The 17677-nt window shown below is 42.2% G+C and overlaps 1 protein-coding gene across 8 annotated transcripts in view; it reads right to left on the bottom strand.

Annotated features, from left to right (window-relative positions):
* The window catches only part of TMEM232 (transmembrane protein 232), a 126486-nt gene that overhangs the window by 56465 nt on the left and 52344 nt on the right, over positions 1 to 17677 (bottom strand). For all 8 annotated transcript variants that reach the window (XR_005600725.1, XR_005600727.1, XM_039545510.1 and 5 more), the window contains 2 exons: positions 6452 to 6575; positions 5817 to 6042 (listed from right to left, as the gene is read on the bottom strand). Coding sequence is in view for 6 of the 8 variants with exons in the window: in XM_039545510.1 (XP_039401444.1) it covers positions 5817 to 6042; positions 6452 to 6575 (350 nt within the window). In the remaining 2 variants the exon portion in view is untranslated. The remainder of the gene's footprint in view (positions 1 to 5816; positions 6043 to 6451; positions 6576 to 17677) is intronic.

Genomic DNA, 17677 nt, shown 5'->3' on the forward strand with positions numbered 1-17677 from the left:
TTTACTCTGTGTGTGAAACACTCAATGTAATGTAGTCCTATATAGAGGAACAGCATCTAAACCCTCAAAATAGCACTTCTGAAAATCAGGCCACTTATTTGGGCACTTAAGTATGGATTTAGAAGCCTAACTTTAGGCACCCAACTTGTAAACTGCTGCCAAGTTTTTAAATTATCAAAAGGCCTGTAATCTCCACTCCACCCTGCAGAGATAAATAAATATATATTAAATCATGGAATTAACCTGATGTGTTCTGTGCTTGACTAGTTAAATACGGGTTTTTGTTAAATCCCATCCTATCCCCCATGCAATTATATATTGCCTATTCAGAATGCAAACGCTTGGGGCAGGGAGTTTGTCTTCCCACATTTCTGTAAAGCACCTAGGAGAGTACTGACACTACCTAATTATATACAACAGTGATTAATAGTTTTAGCAAATGTTTGAACTGTACAGGAAAGATAGCAAATTGCTGTGGTATAGGCAGTGAAACTCAGTGTTGCAAAATTCAGATCAATATTTTCCTAGACATTTGTTATTTAATTCTGACACCATTGCTGAAAGAAAATGCAGCCACAGGGATTTTAAGGGTAGCTGCATTTCATACAAGACTACATACTTCTTAAGTCTAAAAAATTCTCTCAAAATTGCCATTATCAAAACAAAATATTTCACCAACTGACCCCCAAACAAATTCTTGTTGTGTTGAGGGGAGCATGCCAGGCAGTCAAGAGCAGACAAGTGATTGGGTTGGCATACTTTTTTTTTCCTATATATTTTGATTTGGTTGGTCTCTGTTTCTTCACTTGTGGACTCCTGTGATTTTCCAGGAAGACAAGTTGGCTCAGAGGAATACTTATAACTGGACAGCTGAACTCAAGTCCACGATTTGTGGCAGTATTCATATACCTGTCCTCACACAATCAGCAGTTATGAATATTTATAAAACATTCATGTGCTGACTGAAACAAATGACATACAGCTGGACTGACTGCAATCCTTAGCTGGAATAGATAATGATGCCCATATGAATGTCAGCACTTGAGCTGAGAACAACAGACTAGGAAAATACCTCTTCTGGCCATAAGCATTGCTAGTTGTTCCAATGAAATCTTCTATGGGGCTGCCAAAAGTGGGGCCAAGGAACACACGGGGAACATGGAAAAAAGACACACCCAGGAGGAGCAGAGCCTACCCAGCTCCATCTTTGTTGGCAGTCTTGCTGAGTGGGTCCTTCCTGGACAGAGTGGATTAACACCAAGCCATGAGCAGTGTGAGATATAGGGGCCAACTGCATGCACAGTGTGGAAGCAGACCAGGCAAAGCCACTTTCATCAGGATGGCAATGAAGTCCCCCAGATGGAGGGAGGGGTTTGTTAGCAGGGGTCCTGCTGCTTCTGGAGGATGGTGCAGGAGAGAGGAGGAGACAAGAAATGAGTCCCAGCATAATCTAGCAGAGAAATGGCTAGCTAAGATTTGAAGAACCGAGGTGGTGAAGAGAGAGCTGCTGTAGTGAAGCTAATGTGTTGAGGCATCCCTTTACCTACACAAGCTGAGAACTGGGCTAGGCTAGAACAGAGCTGCCTTCTTGATGGTAACCAATTGTGTGATTTCCCAGCAGCATCAGAAATACTGGACTGGATACAGAAAGAGACTTCCCACTGACTTGAATAGGAGTTTGTCCAAGTAAGACTTAAATGAAAACTGTGTAAGGATTTCAGAATTTGGCCTTAAATCACAGAGAGTTGCTATCACCCTCACTTTCTGACTAGTGAAATGGGAGATGCTGCTGTAACTTATGGGAGGAGGGCTACTGAAATTTTTTTCTGTTTATAACATAGTATGAAAAAAGTTGAGAATCACTGCCATAGATATTTATAATGAGTTTTAATTCTACATCTATTGAGATTACTATATGTATCTCCCCTTGGGATGGCTCCCACTAGATTGAATAGGTGTATAGTCTTATTGCTTGAGGTTGTTGGCAGGGTCCTGGAATGTGTAGTTGGCCATACCAAGTTGGAAAATTTTAACTAGGGGGAAATCAAGTGGGTCAATAGTCCTGTATATGTAATGTGTATATTAAAATACAAGTAGACTGTACATGCAGTAATAGGCTTCTGTATCCTGGAGACATACCTGTTCTAGGGCTATGTTATGTCTATTACCACAAGGTGACTATTTTTAGCTTGCCTTTTTCTCATTGCTGTTGTTTGTATCTCTTCCTGAGGATCTGTCTTCTGTGGTGAAGGAACATAGTAGTATGTTTTGAAGATTTACACTGACTTAAGATAAATCTTTATATTCTACCTTAATTTCCTAAAAGTGCAAACCCATTTTATAACCAGAGAAGAAAAAACCCAATCACAATGTTCTGAGTTAACAGTGTCCAAAAGAAGAGAGAGAAAAAAAATATGTGATTTGATTTTAGCATGCTCCTTCCCCAGTGATTTTTATCCCCAAGAGAAACTAAGATGTAGGAATGTATAACTTTCGAAAAGGTCTACTCTTTTACTTTCAGAAATCAATGTGACACTTTTCTCTGGTTTTTATATCTTCCCTTGATCATGATTTTAGCCTTCAGGAGTCTCTATGTAGAAATCCTGGTGTAAATGCAGAGGACAGGCTCTCAAAGCTAGAGTTTAATAACCACTTCACAAGAGCTCTGCAATTGTTGCTATGATTGATGAGACAGTGATGATGGATGGGAGGCCTATCATCTTCAGTTATTTTGTGAGCTACCAAAGGGTGTTCAGATCCAGATAATGTTGCTCCATGCCAGCTCAGGAAAAATTTGAAGGCTCAGCTTTTCAACAAAGTGGTAAAACAGGCATTGTGCCCTGTGTTGGGAACTCTGACAGGCCCAGTATCTCAGTCCCATGGTAAGCAATAAATCTACAGATGTATGTGTGTATATACTGTGTTTATATGGAGAGCCTTGGAATACCATCTCATCATGTCTAACCAGCTAAGCAGAGCCCGAGGTGGTCATTATTTTGATAGGAGACCTCTAGGGAAAAACCCAGCAGCTGTAAGACATTCAGTAGATGTCACTCTTTGCCCTGAATGAACACTCAAACAATGCCCTAACACTGTGTGATTATTGGTAGGGTGCTATAGTGAGTATCCTATTCATTTATTTATTTATTTTTGGAAGAGATGTAAAGCCCATATTCTGACAATGTATGTTCATTAACAATTCCATGGCACTTTTCTTAACCACAGTCCATCTGCCTGTTTCCAGGTAAGTGGGTTCAGTCAGTTAGTCCTCAGGTTTCACTGTCCTTCAATGCCCATTTTTGCCTAAATTATTCATGGGATGTGAACACTACAGATGGTCAGTTAGTTCTTATCAAATAAGAAGTGGTTCAAACCACAACACTGTTCCTGAACCTTCTAAAATCTATTTTTCTATCTACCTAGGCTTCCTTATCATGCCCTTCTCTGTAGTATCTGAATGCTTTACATGTTTTGCTTGGTTCAACTGATTTAACCTTCCTCTCTCTTCCCTCCTCCCCCGATATAGCCTTCAAAAAATCTATACCTCTAGTTTCCCCCAAAATTGAATCCAAAACCATTGGATTCTCCAGGCCAGGCCAGGCCAGTTTCTCACTCCTTTCCAATACAAGCCTTGACCCTGACTCCCCCCATCTTTTGAACTCTTGTGTCTTTGCTGAATTCAGGCTGGTTCCTAATTCCAAATCTCACCCAGCTCTGGGACTTCCCTATGGAACGAAACATACATGGAAGTTCCTTAATGGCACCAGCAGTGATTGGTGTGTTGTGATGATACAGCCCAACATACCAGAAAGGCATTAGAGAGGCAGCGGTTGTAACAGATCTCTCTTGTATCCCTCTTTCCTCAGTCCCCTGAGTTCAGTGCATTTCTTATAGTCTCAAAGGGAAATCAGGGGGAAAAAAACAGTGAAGTTTTATGTATCCAGGTTAGATGTGCTGTTAAGAAGTTAATTTTTATAATGTTTTTTAAAGCCTGACAAGTAAAAGTGGTGAGGCTTTTTAGAATGTCTCCAAAATGAAAAATACATATATTTGGCTTTATTTTTATGACAGATGTCACCAACATTGCTATGTGGGAAGATCATTTAGGATGCATAGGACTATTAGAGAAATACTATGGTTAATAATAGGCTTTTTGTGTAATGCATTTTTTCCCTGAGCATATCTGACAAAAAGAAAAGGAGAATGGATTCTGAAAGCCATGACAAAAGGAGTCAGAGGACTACTACCTTTCCTAAGAGGAGACACAAAAAGAGCCATACAAAGCCTTTTGATTGATCTGAGCAAGTAACTTTGAAAGGGGGTTAAAAAGAGGGAGATGATCATTTACCTGCAATAAATGCATATCTGTGTACTATGCATAAGGTATAAATGGAGTAGTACAGTAGTGACAGAAAAGTGGTGGTAGGAGGAATGAAGAAGATTAATTTTTAGAGTTGAAAATTAAAATATTTATACTCATTCGGATTTCATTGGCATCTGTCATGGACATAGCATTCTCTGGGTAGTTAAAACTTCTAATAGCAACAGATGCTATCTGAGTTATTGTAAATTCAGGACAACTACTAAGAAGCATCTGATAAGATGAAAAGCATGTTTTAAAGTAATAATAATGCAAAGGGGTCACACAATATTACAGTACTATATGATTTTTTGGTCCATGAATACAATATCATGAAGTGCTGTCCCGTAAAAACAAGTTTTATCCTGTATTCTTCTATTAACCTGTCCTTTATTTCCTTGAAATATAATCACTCCAATCTACCATATGTACTAGGCTAAAAACGCAAGTATTTAGCCCAGATATGTGCACATAATATGCATATGCAATAGTGCTTCCATGACAGTGTGTGCAAGTCCTCCATTTGCAGACACTAATCCTGCAATTGCACATTTCAAGGATAATTAGGTGACCAGCCATTTCTATCTTTATCCAGTTTGTATGTAACTATGGTATAACTGTGTATGCAATCATGATATTTGCAAACACAATCATGCAATCACTTGTGTGCACATATGAGTCATGTGTCCACATATTTAGATGTCCAGATTTTATATTAAACTGATGTTGGTAGAAAGAGAGAGGTTTTACTATATATTAATCTTTTCTGCACCCTGTGCCATGTTTTCAGTGTAAAATAAATTAAAGGTGTTAAAGAATTGGTAATGGGTAATTTTGAGAGTTTACACAAAGAGAGAGGAGCTTCTGTTTCTCGTTTCTTATTCATTATTCATTTAATATCTTGGTCACAGATAAGAATAATAATACTTAGCTCTTTTATACTGAGCAATTTTCATCAGTCGATCTCAAAGCACTTTACAAATGGAGGTCAGTATTATTACCTTTGTTTTACAGACAGTGAAACTGAAGCAAGGAAGTTTAAGTGACTTGCCTAAGGTCATGCAGCAGGCTATTGGAAGAGCCAGGAATAGTATACTGTGTACTGTAATTTACCATGTAGTTACATTGAAGTTACCGTGCAGTTGTGCTTTGCTTTTGTTCATTGATACCTGTAACAACCACTTATTCATCTAAGAATACATGACTCAGAATAATTACAATGTAAATACAATATAGTTAGTACACCTGGATTCTTATATTACCTATATTAAGTAGAACACCTTAGGGCAAATAATAAGCAGCAAATTATCCCCAAACAGTCAGGGAAGTGAAGACGGGGCACCAAACTGAGTTTTCTGTAGCTGAACTTTTTCATGTGCTTACCATATTTCTAAAATTGGCAGGACTATCTGGGGGGGGGGGTAGAAGGGGGAGGGTGTTCTTATTTGGTACTTACAGTCATGTGGATCATGTGAAGGACTGTAGTGCAAAAGGTCAACAAAACTTGCTCCACTTAATTCTTCTGGATGCTTAGGTGGTTTTGTACAATCACAGAACCCAAGAAAAGCTGTCTTTTGTAAATCTGAGGTAATACCACTTAAACAAATGTCTCTGAGCACAGTGGTGTATATGTAGCCTATTTCCCAGCGCCAGGATGATAGATTTTTCATGCAGTTGTCTTTCTGTTAATAGAAATATAAAACTTCCATCAAATACCTAGAGAGTCTGTGACAAAATCCAAGTTCTAACAAAAGAACTGTATAGTATACAATAGGAGCAAAGTCATATACTATAATCTAATGTCATATTTAGTCACATTAATGCCCCAGAAGTGAATGCGTAGTATAGTAGAGGAAATAATTATTCACCAGACATGCATAGCGGTTAAAGAATAGGAAAGTTACTCTTCCAGATGTTTGTTCTATTGAAATAACTGGTCTGCTCATTCTATCCCCATCTCAAAATACTGTACTTAGAATAGCATGACTTGCAGTTTTAAATAGTAAAGAAAATAAATGCTTTGCTTCTATCCAATTTAGTGTTTGCAACAAACACATTTTCTTGCTACATCTAAATTAGTACTGCTGTTACCTGCTTCTGAAGAGACACAGAGCTTGAAATAAAATCTCTCACTAGATCCATTAAAACCTTCAAGCAGGACAAGTTTAATTTGGCAGCCTCTCCAAGGACCAACAAACCTAATACAGAATCCAACCTAGATATTTCAAGACAGAAAAAAAAACTTTAATACAAAATAAAATAATAATGGATTTTTAAAATATTGGCTAGCCAGCGGCAATTAGTGTCCTGTTTTGCTAGAACCAATTAGTGTCAATAAATGCAGGCATTTGTTGGAGCCAGTTAACATCAAATTCTAGAGAGCAAGTGAAAGTGTACCACAGATTTATGGAGATTTAGTGAGTTTAATGTAAAGGTCTGACAATACAGGCCCTGGAAAAGCACAAACGTATCACATTTCTTTTTGGATCCACAGTAAAGGCAGATGAACTAGCTCTACAGTTTAATGGTGTCTTAGTTCTGTTACACCTTGACATCATTCAGGGATTGAACATTTTGGTACTGGTAACAAGTAGCTCACTGCTAGATCTTAAAAGTACTAGGTTTCTGTTCAAATGGTGAGGAACAAGTCATTAGATAATGATTTATATCACTTTATTTAATGGAAAAAATAAACTTTTTTCATAGTAATTGAAATTAGTGTTAGCAAAGCTCTATGTCCACTCCTCTGCTAACCCTTAAGGCCAACATGTTGGTCCTACCAGTGACGTAGGAATTATTTGGCTAATTAGAAGGGGAGGAAATGATGATTTGTCATAATTTGCTGACAGGTAAACTAAGAGTAATGTTAACTAATAATGAATCAAATTGGAGGAAGGTTTCTAGCAAGGCACAAGAAAGGAAATTATCAGGTAAGAAATGTGGGAGACACTGCTAGCAGAATGGTACAATTCTGTTATATATGGGCTGTCCCTTCCTGTCTACAGTTTCTGGAAGCAGTTCAAAGTTGTAGCACAGCCTGGGATAGTCACAACCCCTTCTCTGGCCTGCTGATGATTCATCCCAATACTGTATAAAAACTTGTAGAATATGATTAGTAACAATAACTTCAGTGCCAACCAGTAAACTATGTACAGTGGTCTACAAGCCTAACTATCAAAATTAAATTCCTTTGGCTAGAAAGCCATCCAGGGCAGATAGAATTGTGGGAGATGCTGCTTGCAGAAAGCAAATTATCAGGTAAGAAATTTACCATTCTGCAGCTCAGTATCTCCCACAATTATGATATGTATGGGATTGGTGAACAGAAACAGGGAGGGATTAGAAAAACAGAATGCCTAGCCCCAGCCCACGCTGAGTTAATTGCCCAAAATAGCAATGCTATTACAGGACCACTGCTTGCAGTGCCTTACTGACAAAGAAGGCTTCTACGGAGGACAGAAAGTCCATTTTAAAATGCCTAATAAAGGTGTTAACTGATCACCATGTTGTTGCCCTGCAGATCTCTGCAGGGAAAGCACAAGCTCTTTCTGCCCAAGAAATCACCATAGACCTTGTGAAGTGTACCTTGATTCCATATGGAACAAGAGTACTTGACATCTTGTATGCTTCTATGAAGCATAGCTTGATCCAACTAGCTAGTGACTGCTTGGATATCTTGAGTTCTTGGTACTCTGGATGAAAGGAGGCAAACAAGGAGCCCGATCTTCTTGTCGATTTTGGTGTGCTTCGTATAGATCTTTAGTGCTCCTTGAACACCTGAGTGCCACATCTTTTCTGTTGGATGCCATGGCTTTGGACAGAATGAAAGGAGAACGATTTCCTCTGAGGCATGGGATGAAAAATTCACCTTAGATAAGAATGATTCTGGGGTTCTTAACACCGCCTTGTCATCATGGAACACACAGTGGGGACCCTGCGCGGATAAAGCTGCTAGTTCAGAAACTAATCTAGCAGACGTGATGGCTACCAGAAAACGGGTTTTGATGGATAGGTAGAAGAGATATTAATTTCAGTGGCTCAAAAGGATGCATCATTATCTAACTGCAAGTTTAGCCAGTCTCACTACTCAGAGAAATCTAGATAATTGAGGGCTCTCTGTCAAGGAATCAGAGGATCCCGAGAATAGGTTGTTACTTATAACTGACACCTGGTGCACTGTTGTGTTGGGCTAAAGTCCTTTTTCATCAGCTTCCTGAAGAAAGCCCAGGATAACTGGGATACCAGGATCCTTGGGATTTTTGTTGTGTTCAACACCACAAGCTAAACCTAGTCCAGATAGCCTTTAGTGTTGAAGCTTGCCTGGAGGAGAAGAATAGAGTTCCAAGCACTTTGGAAGTACGGCTAACACTTTCCTCTCAAAAGCCAGGCTGTCAGTTGTAGATGGTCTGGGTCTTGATGAAGGATTGAACTTTGGTAAAGGATGTCTGGTCTCGCTGGTAGCTGCAATGGTGGTTCTAACTTCAGTTCTATCAGATCGGAGAACCTTGGCCTCCTTGGCCAGTGCAGAGCTAGCATTATCACCTTTGCTGCTTCTTGCTTTATCTTCTGGATCACCTTTCCTAGAAGTGAAAAGGTGGGGATGTGAATAGCAGGTCTTGTGGCCATCTGTGCAAAAGAGCATCTATCCCCAGGGAGTTGAGGTCTACTTCCCTGCTGAAATACTGCAAAATCAGAGAGAAAATTTTCTGATTCAGGCACCATTCTGAGCTGTTGACGGTGCATCTGCTGAGCCGGACTGCCTTTTAGTTCAGCTGTCCTTTATGTGTATTGCTTTTATGGAAAGAAGAGTCCTCTCTGCCCATTCCATTATCTCCACCAATTTTGCATGCAGAGTTACACTCCTGGTTTCCCCTTTATTGTTCATACACACCACAGTGGTTGTTTTTTTCAGCTGGATGAGAACGTTTCCTCTTTAGGTAGTTCTGGAACTTCTGTAGAGTTAGCTTGACAGCTCTGCACTCCAATAGGTTGATGTTCTTATTCCTTTCCCTGGGATTCCAGGTGCCCTACACTGTCCTGTTCCTCAGATGCACCCCCACATCCTGGCAGGCTGGCATCAGTTGTGAATATCTGCGGATCTGGAAGGCATGTGGGAAGTCCCTTGCAGACATTCTGTGGGACTGTCCACCATATTACAGAGTTCAGCACCTGGCGTGGATCCAGTATCTCATGGTCGGCCTTGCATAATTTAGAAACATGGATATCAGGTTCTGGATCTCGTGGTATTTGTCCAGTGATTTGTAGATCTCTGTGCATAAGTTTCTATTTCCACTCCCATGTGAACTATTTTTGTGGAGGGAATCCAGGAACTCTTCTTGGTGTTTATCACAAATCCATATGCTTGAAGCAGATTCAGCATCCAGACTGTGGCACTGAGTACCACTGCTTGGGTGGGAGCTCTAATCAAGGTGTAATCTAGAAAGGGATCAGGTGAGTGCCCTGAGACCTAAGGTCTGGCTATTATTACCACAGGCATCTTGGTGAAGACCCTGGGAGCTGATGAAAAGCCAAATTGGAGTAATGGGTATGAGTAGTGAGCTGTTGTTTTGAGATGGGGGACTGGATGAAGACGGGATAAGGTGGGGCTTTAGTCTGAGGAGTATCTGCAACATGCCACCTCTCTCACCCACTTCTGTGGTCAATCAAAACCATTATTCTGAGATGTGGAGAATTCTGCCTTGCAGATTCAGGTTTGGGTGGAGATATGTTGTTTGTTGTTGTACTGGGCTCTTAGAGGCAGTGGACCACCTCTGGATTTGCCACCCAATCCCGTTCCAGGGTTTTCCCCATATATACCTGCTGCCTTTCCTCTGGTATCTTTATTTGGGAGGACTGACAATCTTTGTTGCTAGGTTTGTAGTTCCTCTTTAGAGCACTGAGAGGAGGGATTGTTTTGGTTTGGCAGAGCTTTCTGCCACTATTTTGTCTAGTTCTTCCCCAGAGAAAAGAGAGCCTGTGAATTTAGATGAGCACAGGACTTTTTGGAGTGAATGTCAACCTTCCAGCTGTGGAGCCAGATGTAGTATCTGGTTGCTGAGCTGGATGCCATGTCCCTGGCTGAAAATCTCATTACATCCATTTACACATCCACAAAAGCTGTTGCTAGGGAAATTTTCATAAGAGTAGACCGGAAGTCAGGATGGTCTTTCATAGCACTAAAGACATCCAGCCAGGACACAGTGGCTCTTGCAAAGCATGTAGCTGCCAGAGATGCTCCAATGGTGGTGAATGAAGCCTCAAAGTTCCTTCTTTAGGATGTCTTTCACCTTTATATCAGTTGGATCTTTGGGAAAGAAATCCCCAGTCCCCTTTGTATGGGGTTACTATATATTTTACCTGAGATGCCACTGCAGCACTGACCTTTGGTATATATAATGGCATTTTGGGGGGGGGCTCTTGCAATTTGTAATACCTAAGTGTATACCTGCTTATGTGTGTGCCCTTATTAGGGGTTTCCCATTCCTCTCTGATCACATCCTTGAAGTATGAATGCAGTGGGACTGCTGTCTCAGAAGAGGATTTCAAGGACAAGCCTAAAGGGATACCTATCTTCTAGCACCTATTTAGGTTGGATCTGGATTGTGGATGTGACCTTTTTGCACATGGCTTCAAATGCTTCAGAGGGCCAAAACCTTTTCCCCTATCCCCCCCACATGTTCTGCTCAGAGCTTCAATCTGAGAGGTCCCCTTCCGCAGTAAAAGAGGAGGTGTTTGAGGCAGAGGATGAATACCTGCTATATGTTATCTTTTGATATACCTTTTCTTTCCCTTTTTTGCTCTTTTTGAATTTTTTAGCCTTTTTTTGGCCAACTTTTCAGTGGTTGCCACCCAGCTGTTTCTAGGACATGGTCTTTTGCAGTTTGTTTTATACAGTGCCTTGAGCCCTCTGGAGCTCTCTCTCACTGTCCTCCCCCTCAGGGTTGCACTCTCCCTGCCTGGGGAAGAGGGTTTCATTGCCAGAGTTCCCTGATTTAATTTGGGAACAAGGGGAGCTGAGTGTGAATGCTGTTTCTCTCCTTAATGAATGTATGACCCATGTAGGAGTGTGTGTGGGGGGGTGTTCTTTTAGCTCTTGTTCTGTCCTGGATCAGATGAAGTCCTCCTTGTCCTTGGCATCTCCGAGTCCTCACTCTGGTTGGTCTGCGTCTCCAAATCAGACTTTTCTGTTTTGGAGTCACAGCTTCTTGGGGCAAGGGTGTGGACCAACATTCCTGTGCCCTAGCAGTACCAGAGTCTGTTGGCTGAGAACAGGCAGGGCACAATTTGCCCTCCGAAGAGTTTATAATAGCTTCCTTGCAGATACACCACCACTTGAATTTAACTTGGTGCTTGTGAGACAGCTCTGCTATGCTTGAAAAGGAGTAAAAGAGTCTGACGGTGAGGGGCTGCAGTGCTGGGATGGCTGAGACCACCTGATGTGGCAGAGACCACCTGACTGCTCCATACCCAGTCCAGGAGCTGGAGGAGAAAGGCTGCTGATTACTGCCTGAAAATATGGATAAAGTAATAAGCTGGCAAAGAGAACTGAACTGCCAGTTTGCTGCTGTGGAGGCAGAAGATCTGGCAGCAGGCCTGAGAAGGGAATGTGGCTGGCTAGCATGGGCTGTACTACAGCTTTGAACTGCCTCCCAAAGCTGCAGAAAGAAGAATAGTCCATATGTCTCAGAATTGTGGGAGATGCTGAGCTGCAGAAAAATCAATATTTATGTCAAGTTTTGTTCAGTATCTTCATTAAGTGATCTAAAAGAAGGAGTAAAGATCAGTAAGGGCACAAATACAAAGGCATGCAAAGAGGTTAGTAACTTGGTCAGAAAAATAACCAAATGACTCACCTTGTAAAATGCAAGCAAATATATTGAGGGGAAAACAATCTGAAACACAGATATTTAATGCAAGGCAGAAACTTGGTCACTTTCAACATTATTCCTTTCCAAAATGTGATAGTGAATAGCAAATTAGACATGAGTTTGCAATGCAACATGGTAGCAAAAAAAAAAAAGCTATTTCAAACGTGAGTTGCATACAGAGTCACATCACATTATGGAGCAGAGATTATATAGATCCTTTCTACATGTTTCTGATATGAGTGCACATGGAATATTGCCTTCAGTTCTGGACACCTCACTCACTATCAAAGATGTGAAAAACTGGAGGAATTTCAGAAAAGAATCACAAATGATCAGGGCCCTGAGGAACTGACTTTTGAGAGAGATTAAAAGACCTAAATATGTAAGTACAGTACAGATTGGCTGAGCAACAGTTAAAGAGGGGTGGAGTGGGGGAGAATATATTAAGAGGCTACAAATGTTTGAAAAGTATAAATACCAAGGAGGGAGAGGCTTTATTCCTGGCAGCATAAGGGTAAAATAGGGGGAAAGTGAGCCACAGTTGAGTTTACACTTGATATAATTTCATTTGTAACTGTTACATTGTTTATTGTGAAGATTTTTATAAAACCATTCTTTGAATCACCTAAGTATGAATAGTGTTATAGCACATATCTTCACATCTCTATCATAGCAACACTGATTGAAAAGACAATGTTAGTGGTGATCTAAGGCTGTCCAGGAAAGAAAATGCCCGTACACAGAAAGAGGCCAGAAGTCTCTATTCCATATATGCAAAGAAAAAGGGATTTAAAAGTATTAGCAGAGACACTGATCTTAAGAAGAAATTTAAAATTATTCCAGGATCAATTACTGTCCACATCTTGGTCTACATAGGGGATTTACACCAGATCAAATGAGTTAATCCAGGTTGAGAACACACATATACACATGACACAACTCATCACTGTGCACTACCTCTGCATTTATTGGGAACTCTTGCAAAGTGTACTAGGTTTGATTCTAATTGTATTAGTTCAGTCTTTTGTTCATGTGCATGCAGTTGTTGTGCACCACTTTTTGCATGCTTCCAACGGTTTTGCAGGTTGAGCGTTACTGACCTGTCTTCTTACTGCACCGATCAAGTTCCCAAGATGGCCTTTCCCCCTTTAAAAAATGGCACAGAGCCAGATTTTGCCCATTTGCTTCTGGATCCCAGTGTATCTTTCTGGCAATACAACTGGTATTGCAGTCCAGAAGGCCCACAACATGCTGCCTGCAGCTGTGGGGAGCCATGCTGAGACCCCAGATCTCATTGTCATCTAGGAGAAGCATTGGTTCAGGAAGCTCTTGTGGCCAGCCACAGGACTAAAGGACCATTCTGTGGACTTCGCAAAGCAGATGTCTGCAAGGGGTCATGACCAGGTTGCCAACCAGTTTTGAATAAAGAACAAGCAGCTCAGGAGAAAGTACATTGAAATGAGAGATAAAAAGAGAATCCAGAGGAAGATTTTTTGATGCACTGGACAGGATTTTACACAATTACAGTATGACTCATCCCAGGCACTATTAGGAGCTTACTGCCCACACTCTCCCCTCTCCCACACTGAGGCCGATTGGCTCGACCCATTGGGGAATGACCGAAAGGATGCTGGAGAAAAGCTGCCCCACTGAGAGATGGGATCTTTTTGGGACTCAGGACTAGGGTGGTCACTCACTCATTCCCGGAATACTGGGTGTTCTGGTACTTCCAGTGACACCATGTCCCACCCTCACTGATGTGACCTCATCTCCATTGTGTCTGACCTTACACAGACACAAGGTCATGCTGCACAGGTGACACCATTTTTAAGAGTGCATTCTTCTGTATCCCTGATCCGAGTCTCTCTCCACCTCCAGCCAACAGCTCCCGGTACTGCATGCCAAGCTGCTTGCTCCATAGCCACCGCACACCTGTCACCCACTGGCCACTGCTGCCACTGGGTACAGCCCCCAAAACACACTATTGGACATACTCCAGAGTTCCACCCTGCCTTGCACTCATTGGCCAGGGCTCCTGCAAAGCACTGCTCCATCCCTATTTTTGTTGGTCAGTGTTCTTTCTCAACCCAGTGTTCGAAAGACCCCATTGTCCCAGATACCTTCTTCTTTGGTGATCTTGAATGTTCTCCTTGGCCAGCTTCTGTGCTATTACCCATCAGTCAAGGCTATTACCTGCCATGAGTGGGTGACATTGGGGATATGGGCTGAGTGGGTGGAAGTGACCTTGCACGTTCTTCAAAATGGCATCCCCTGTCCAATATCAGATTAAACCACATCTGATCTTGTCTCAGTACTGGATGGGGGACAAACCCTAGAAAAGCAGGACTGTCCACTTTAAGACCAGATGCGTGGCCTGCCTACTCAGCACCCTGACAACAGCAAGCTGGAAAGCTAAACTCAGTCCTGCCCTGCTGCAATGGACTCTGATTCCTTCCCTCCATTGGCTGAGCCAGAGTCCCAGTTGGAAACCCAGGCCGGGACCAAAAGAGTCAGATTCTTTGGAAGGATACTTTGGCATGTAAGTACCTATCTTTACCATTTAATATTATTGTTGGTAGCTGTGAGCTAAGAGCCTCCATCTCTCTGTCTTTTGCTGTTTCAAAATGGCACTTGACAGCAGAGTACAATCAGAGTGTGAATTCCTCCCCCTCTCCACCCACCCTCTTGCAGCAGGTTCAAATAATGAAAAGCATTCATTAGTGCAAAATTCAACAGTGTATTGAGACCCTGCTTACAGGAAATTTGCTTAGTTCTTGTAGTTTACAGTAGACACAACTGAACATTGGATGCCTGGACAAGGCACAAACAATACTGCTCCCTGCTGAGGTACAAATACCCTATAAAATCATGTCAGAACCCTCTCTTCTTTTCTCTGCACTTACTCCATGTCTGCCAGGGAGATGCAGCAGAAAGTAAGACTGAGAAATTGCTCGGTTTTCTTTCACATATTATAGAGAATAGTTGCATGCCCATGGTCTGAGTATAGCTTGCAAGCCCCTTCCAATCCTGCAGCACTTCTGGGGAACTATCCTGGTGAATAGCTTTACAGCCTCTATCACTGGTCCACCCTTTGCCTTTTTGAAAAAGGCCATTCTCAACCTCCTCGTCACCTGCCTCAGCCTAACAACATCAAGTCAGGAGGATAGCCTAAAGGGGATGTAGAAGAGATTGCTATCTAGCTCGCCCCCAACAACACCCCCCCCAACCTCCTCTTTATACCTCCAACACCACAGGAGGGCCTCCAGTGCTCAAACAAAACTGAAAAAGCAACCTGGAAACATAGCTCTGACCACCCCATCCCTACCAGCGTGAAAGCAGATACAATATACAGAAATCCAAATGGACCAGGCACCCTCTGTACACGCAGGCCACTTATCTCTGAGTTTCTGACAAAGAATGAGAAGAGTCTCAGGGGGTAAAATCACGTATACATACTTTTTAAAAAAGCTCTCATGACTTGCCTGGGATATGAACAAGTGACTGGGTTATTTTTCCCCTACTCCCATAGTCACAGCACCTGCAACAGCCAAACCATCAAGAACAGGGCCTCTATCTACTGCTGACAGACTAGCCAGCCTGAGGTGAAGAAAAAGGAAGACTCACAACATGTTTGCAGAACTCTTGGCTCAGTCACACAGGAAAACCAGGCTGACTGAGAGGCGGAGCCAGTAGGTGAGGACCCAATGGGAGAAAGAAATGCACCTCTCCCAGGAGATCATGACAGTGGCCAAGGACAGTGTCTCAGTGCTCAGGGAAAGAGTGGTTGTGGCTAACGACAGCATCACCATGGCAAAGGAGAGCATGGAAAAAGACAGAGATGCAGAGACAGCTCATGGATACTATCTTGAGCTAGAACATCTTCCTGCAAAACATGCTGCTGCTAGGCCAGCAGGCCCTGCAGTCCCATAATTTGGAATCCAGCCATGTCCTTCAGCCCCTGGACAATGCTGGCTACTGGGACCAGCAGCAACCCCTAACCACTGTATCCCCACAGCAAGCCCTGCAATACCACTGATAATTTTGAGCTGCAGCACTTAATCCAGAACCCATGCAGACAAGAAGTTCTGAAGGCCCGGTGTTTGCTGGCCTGTAACTTTATGCCTCTCCCCCTCCTCCATTTGATGTACTTCAAATGTTCTTACTGTTGCATTCATTAAAGGTTTGTGTATAGCTGGTTATTTTATAGATTGGTTAGTTAAATATATTTCCAACTACAAAGATATTACTTTTCCATTGGTTTCATTAAAACTTTTATTGATTTTTTTATTGTTTTGTAATAAAAACTCTTCACAGAACATCCATTATGAGTCGTCATTGCAGTTGCACAGAAAATCATTTAACTAACAATGAAATAATGCATGGTTTCTACAAAAGCACATAGGGAACACTAAATACTCCAGTGCTTGCAATGTCTGCATCCCAGTACCACCTCCATGGGCTAACATGTTCAGCCAGGGGACTCAAAACACAAACAGGCATCCCTTCCAGCATTCCCCCAGCTGTTTGTGTTCTTTGGGATACCTTGCTAGCTGCTCAAACCTCCGAGCAAGTCTCTGTTCTTCAGCCTCCTACCTACCCTTCAGGCTTTCCTCTTTACTCTCACAAATATTGTGCAAAACACAACATGCAGTTACAATGGTTGGGGGAAAAAAATTCTGCTGCTTCAGACCTATTCCATAAACAGTGCCTTCTGCCTTTCAACAGCCAATGCACACTTGACTACCATTCTGCAACTACTGAGACAATAGTTAAAATGTTCTTTCCTTCTGTCCAAGCAGCCTCTATATAGCTTCATTAGCCAGAGCATCAGGGGATAAGCCAGGTCTCCCAGAATAACCAAACCAACTTCCACATCATCAATGTTCACAGTGGTCCTGGGAGCCTCTCTCCATTAAGTTAAATACTACTGAGTTCCAAAAGATCCTAGCATCATGGATCCCCCCAGATCATTCTGCATTTATGCCTGTAAGCCTGTTGCAGTGGTCCACCAGTCTTTGAAGCACCTTGGAGAAATATGTCTGTTTATAAATTCTGTGCTCTGGCAGGGGATTGGGGGTGGTGGTGCACCTATACAGTTTGGGACCCCATGCATGCAAAGCCATCACTCTTCTGAGCATTACACAGCTTCATGCCCTGGTTACACAGCACTTCACCAATGGCATAGCAGACCTGCATGAGAATGGCCTCAACAGTTGGTCTCCTCATGCTCAACTGGTTGGCTAAAGCAACAAAGAATCCTGTGGCACCTTATAGACTAACAGACGTTTTGCAGCATGAGCTTTCGTGGGTGAATACCCACTTCTTCGGATGCAAGACTGGTTGGCTGCAGACCAATAACATTCTGGAATGTCCAGCTTCCCAGATGCCAATGGCGACCCATTTCTCCATGAGTATGGGGCACTGCATGTTGGTACGCTGCCACTGAAGC

Source organism: Mauremys reevesii, linkage group 6 (assembly GCF_016161935.1).
Source record: "Mauremys reevesii isolate NIE-2019 linkage group 6, ASM1616193v1, whole genome shotgun sequence".
NCBI classification, from domain to species: domain Eukaryota; kingdom Metazoa; phylum Chordata; order Testudines; family Geoemydidae; genus Mauremys; species Mauremys reevesii.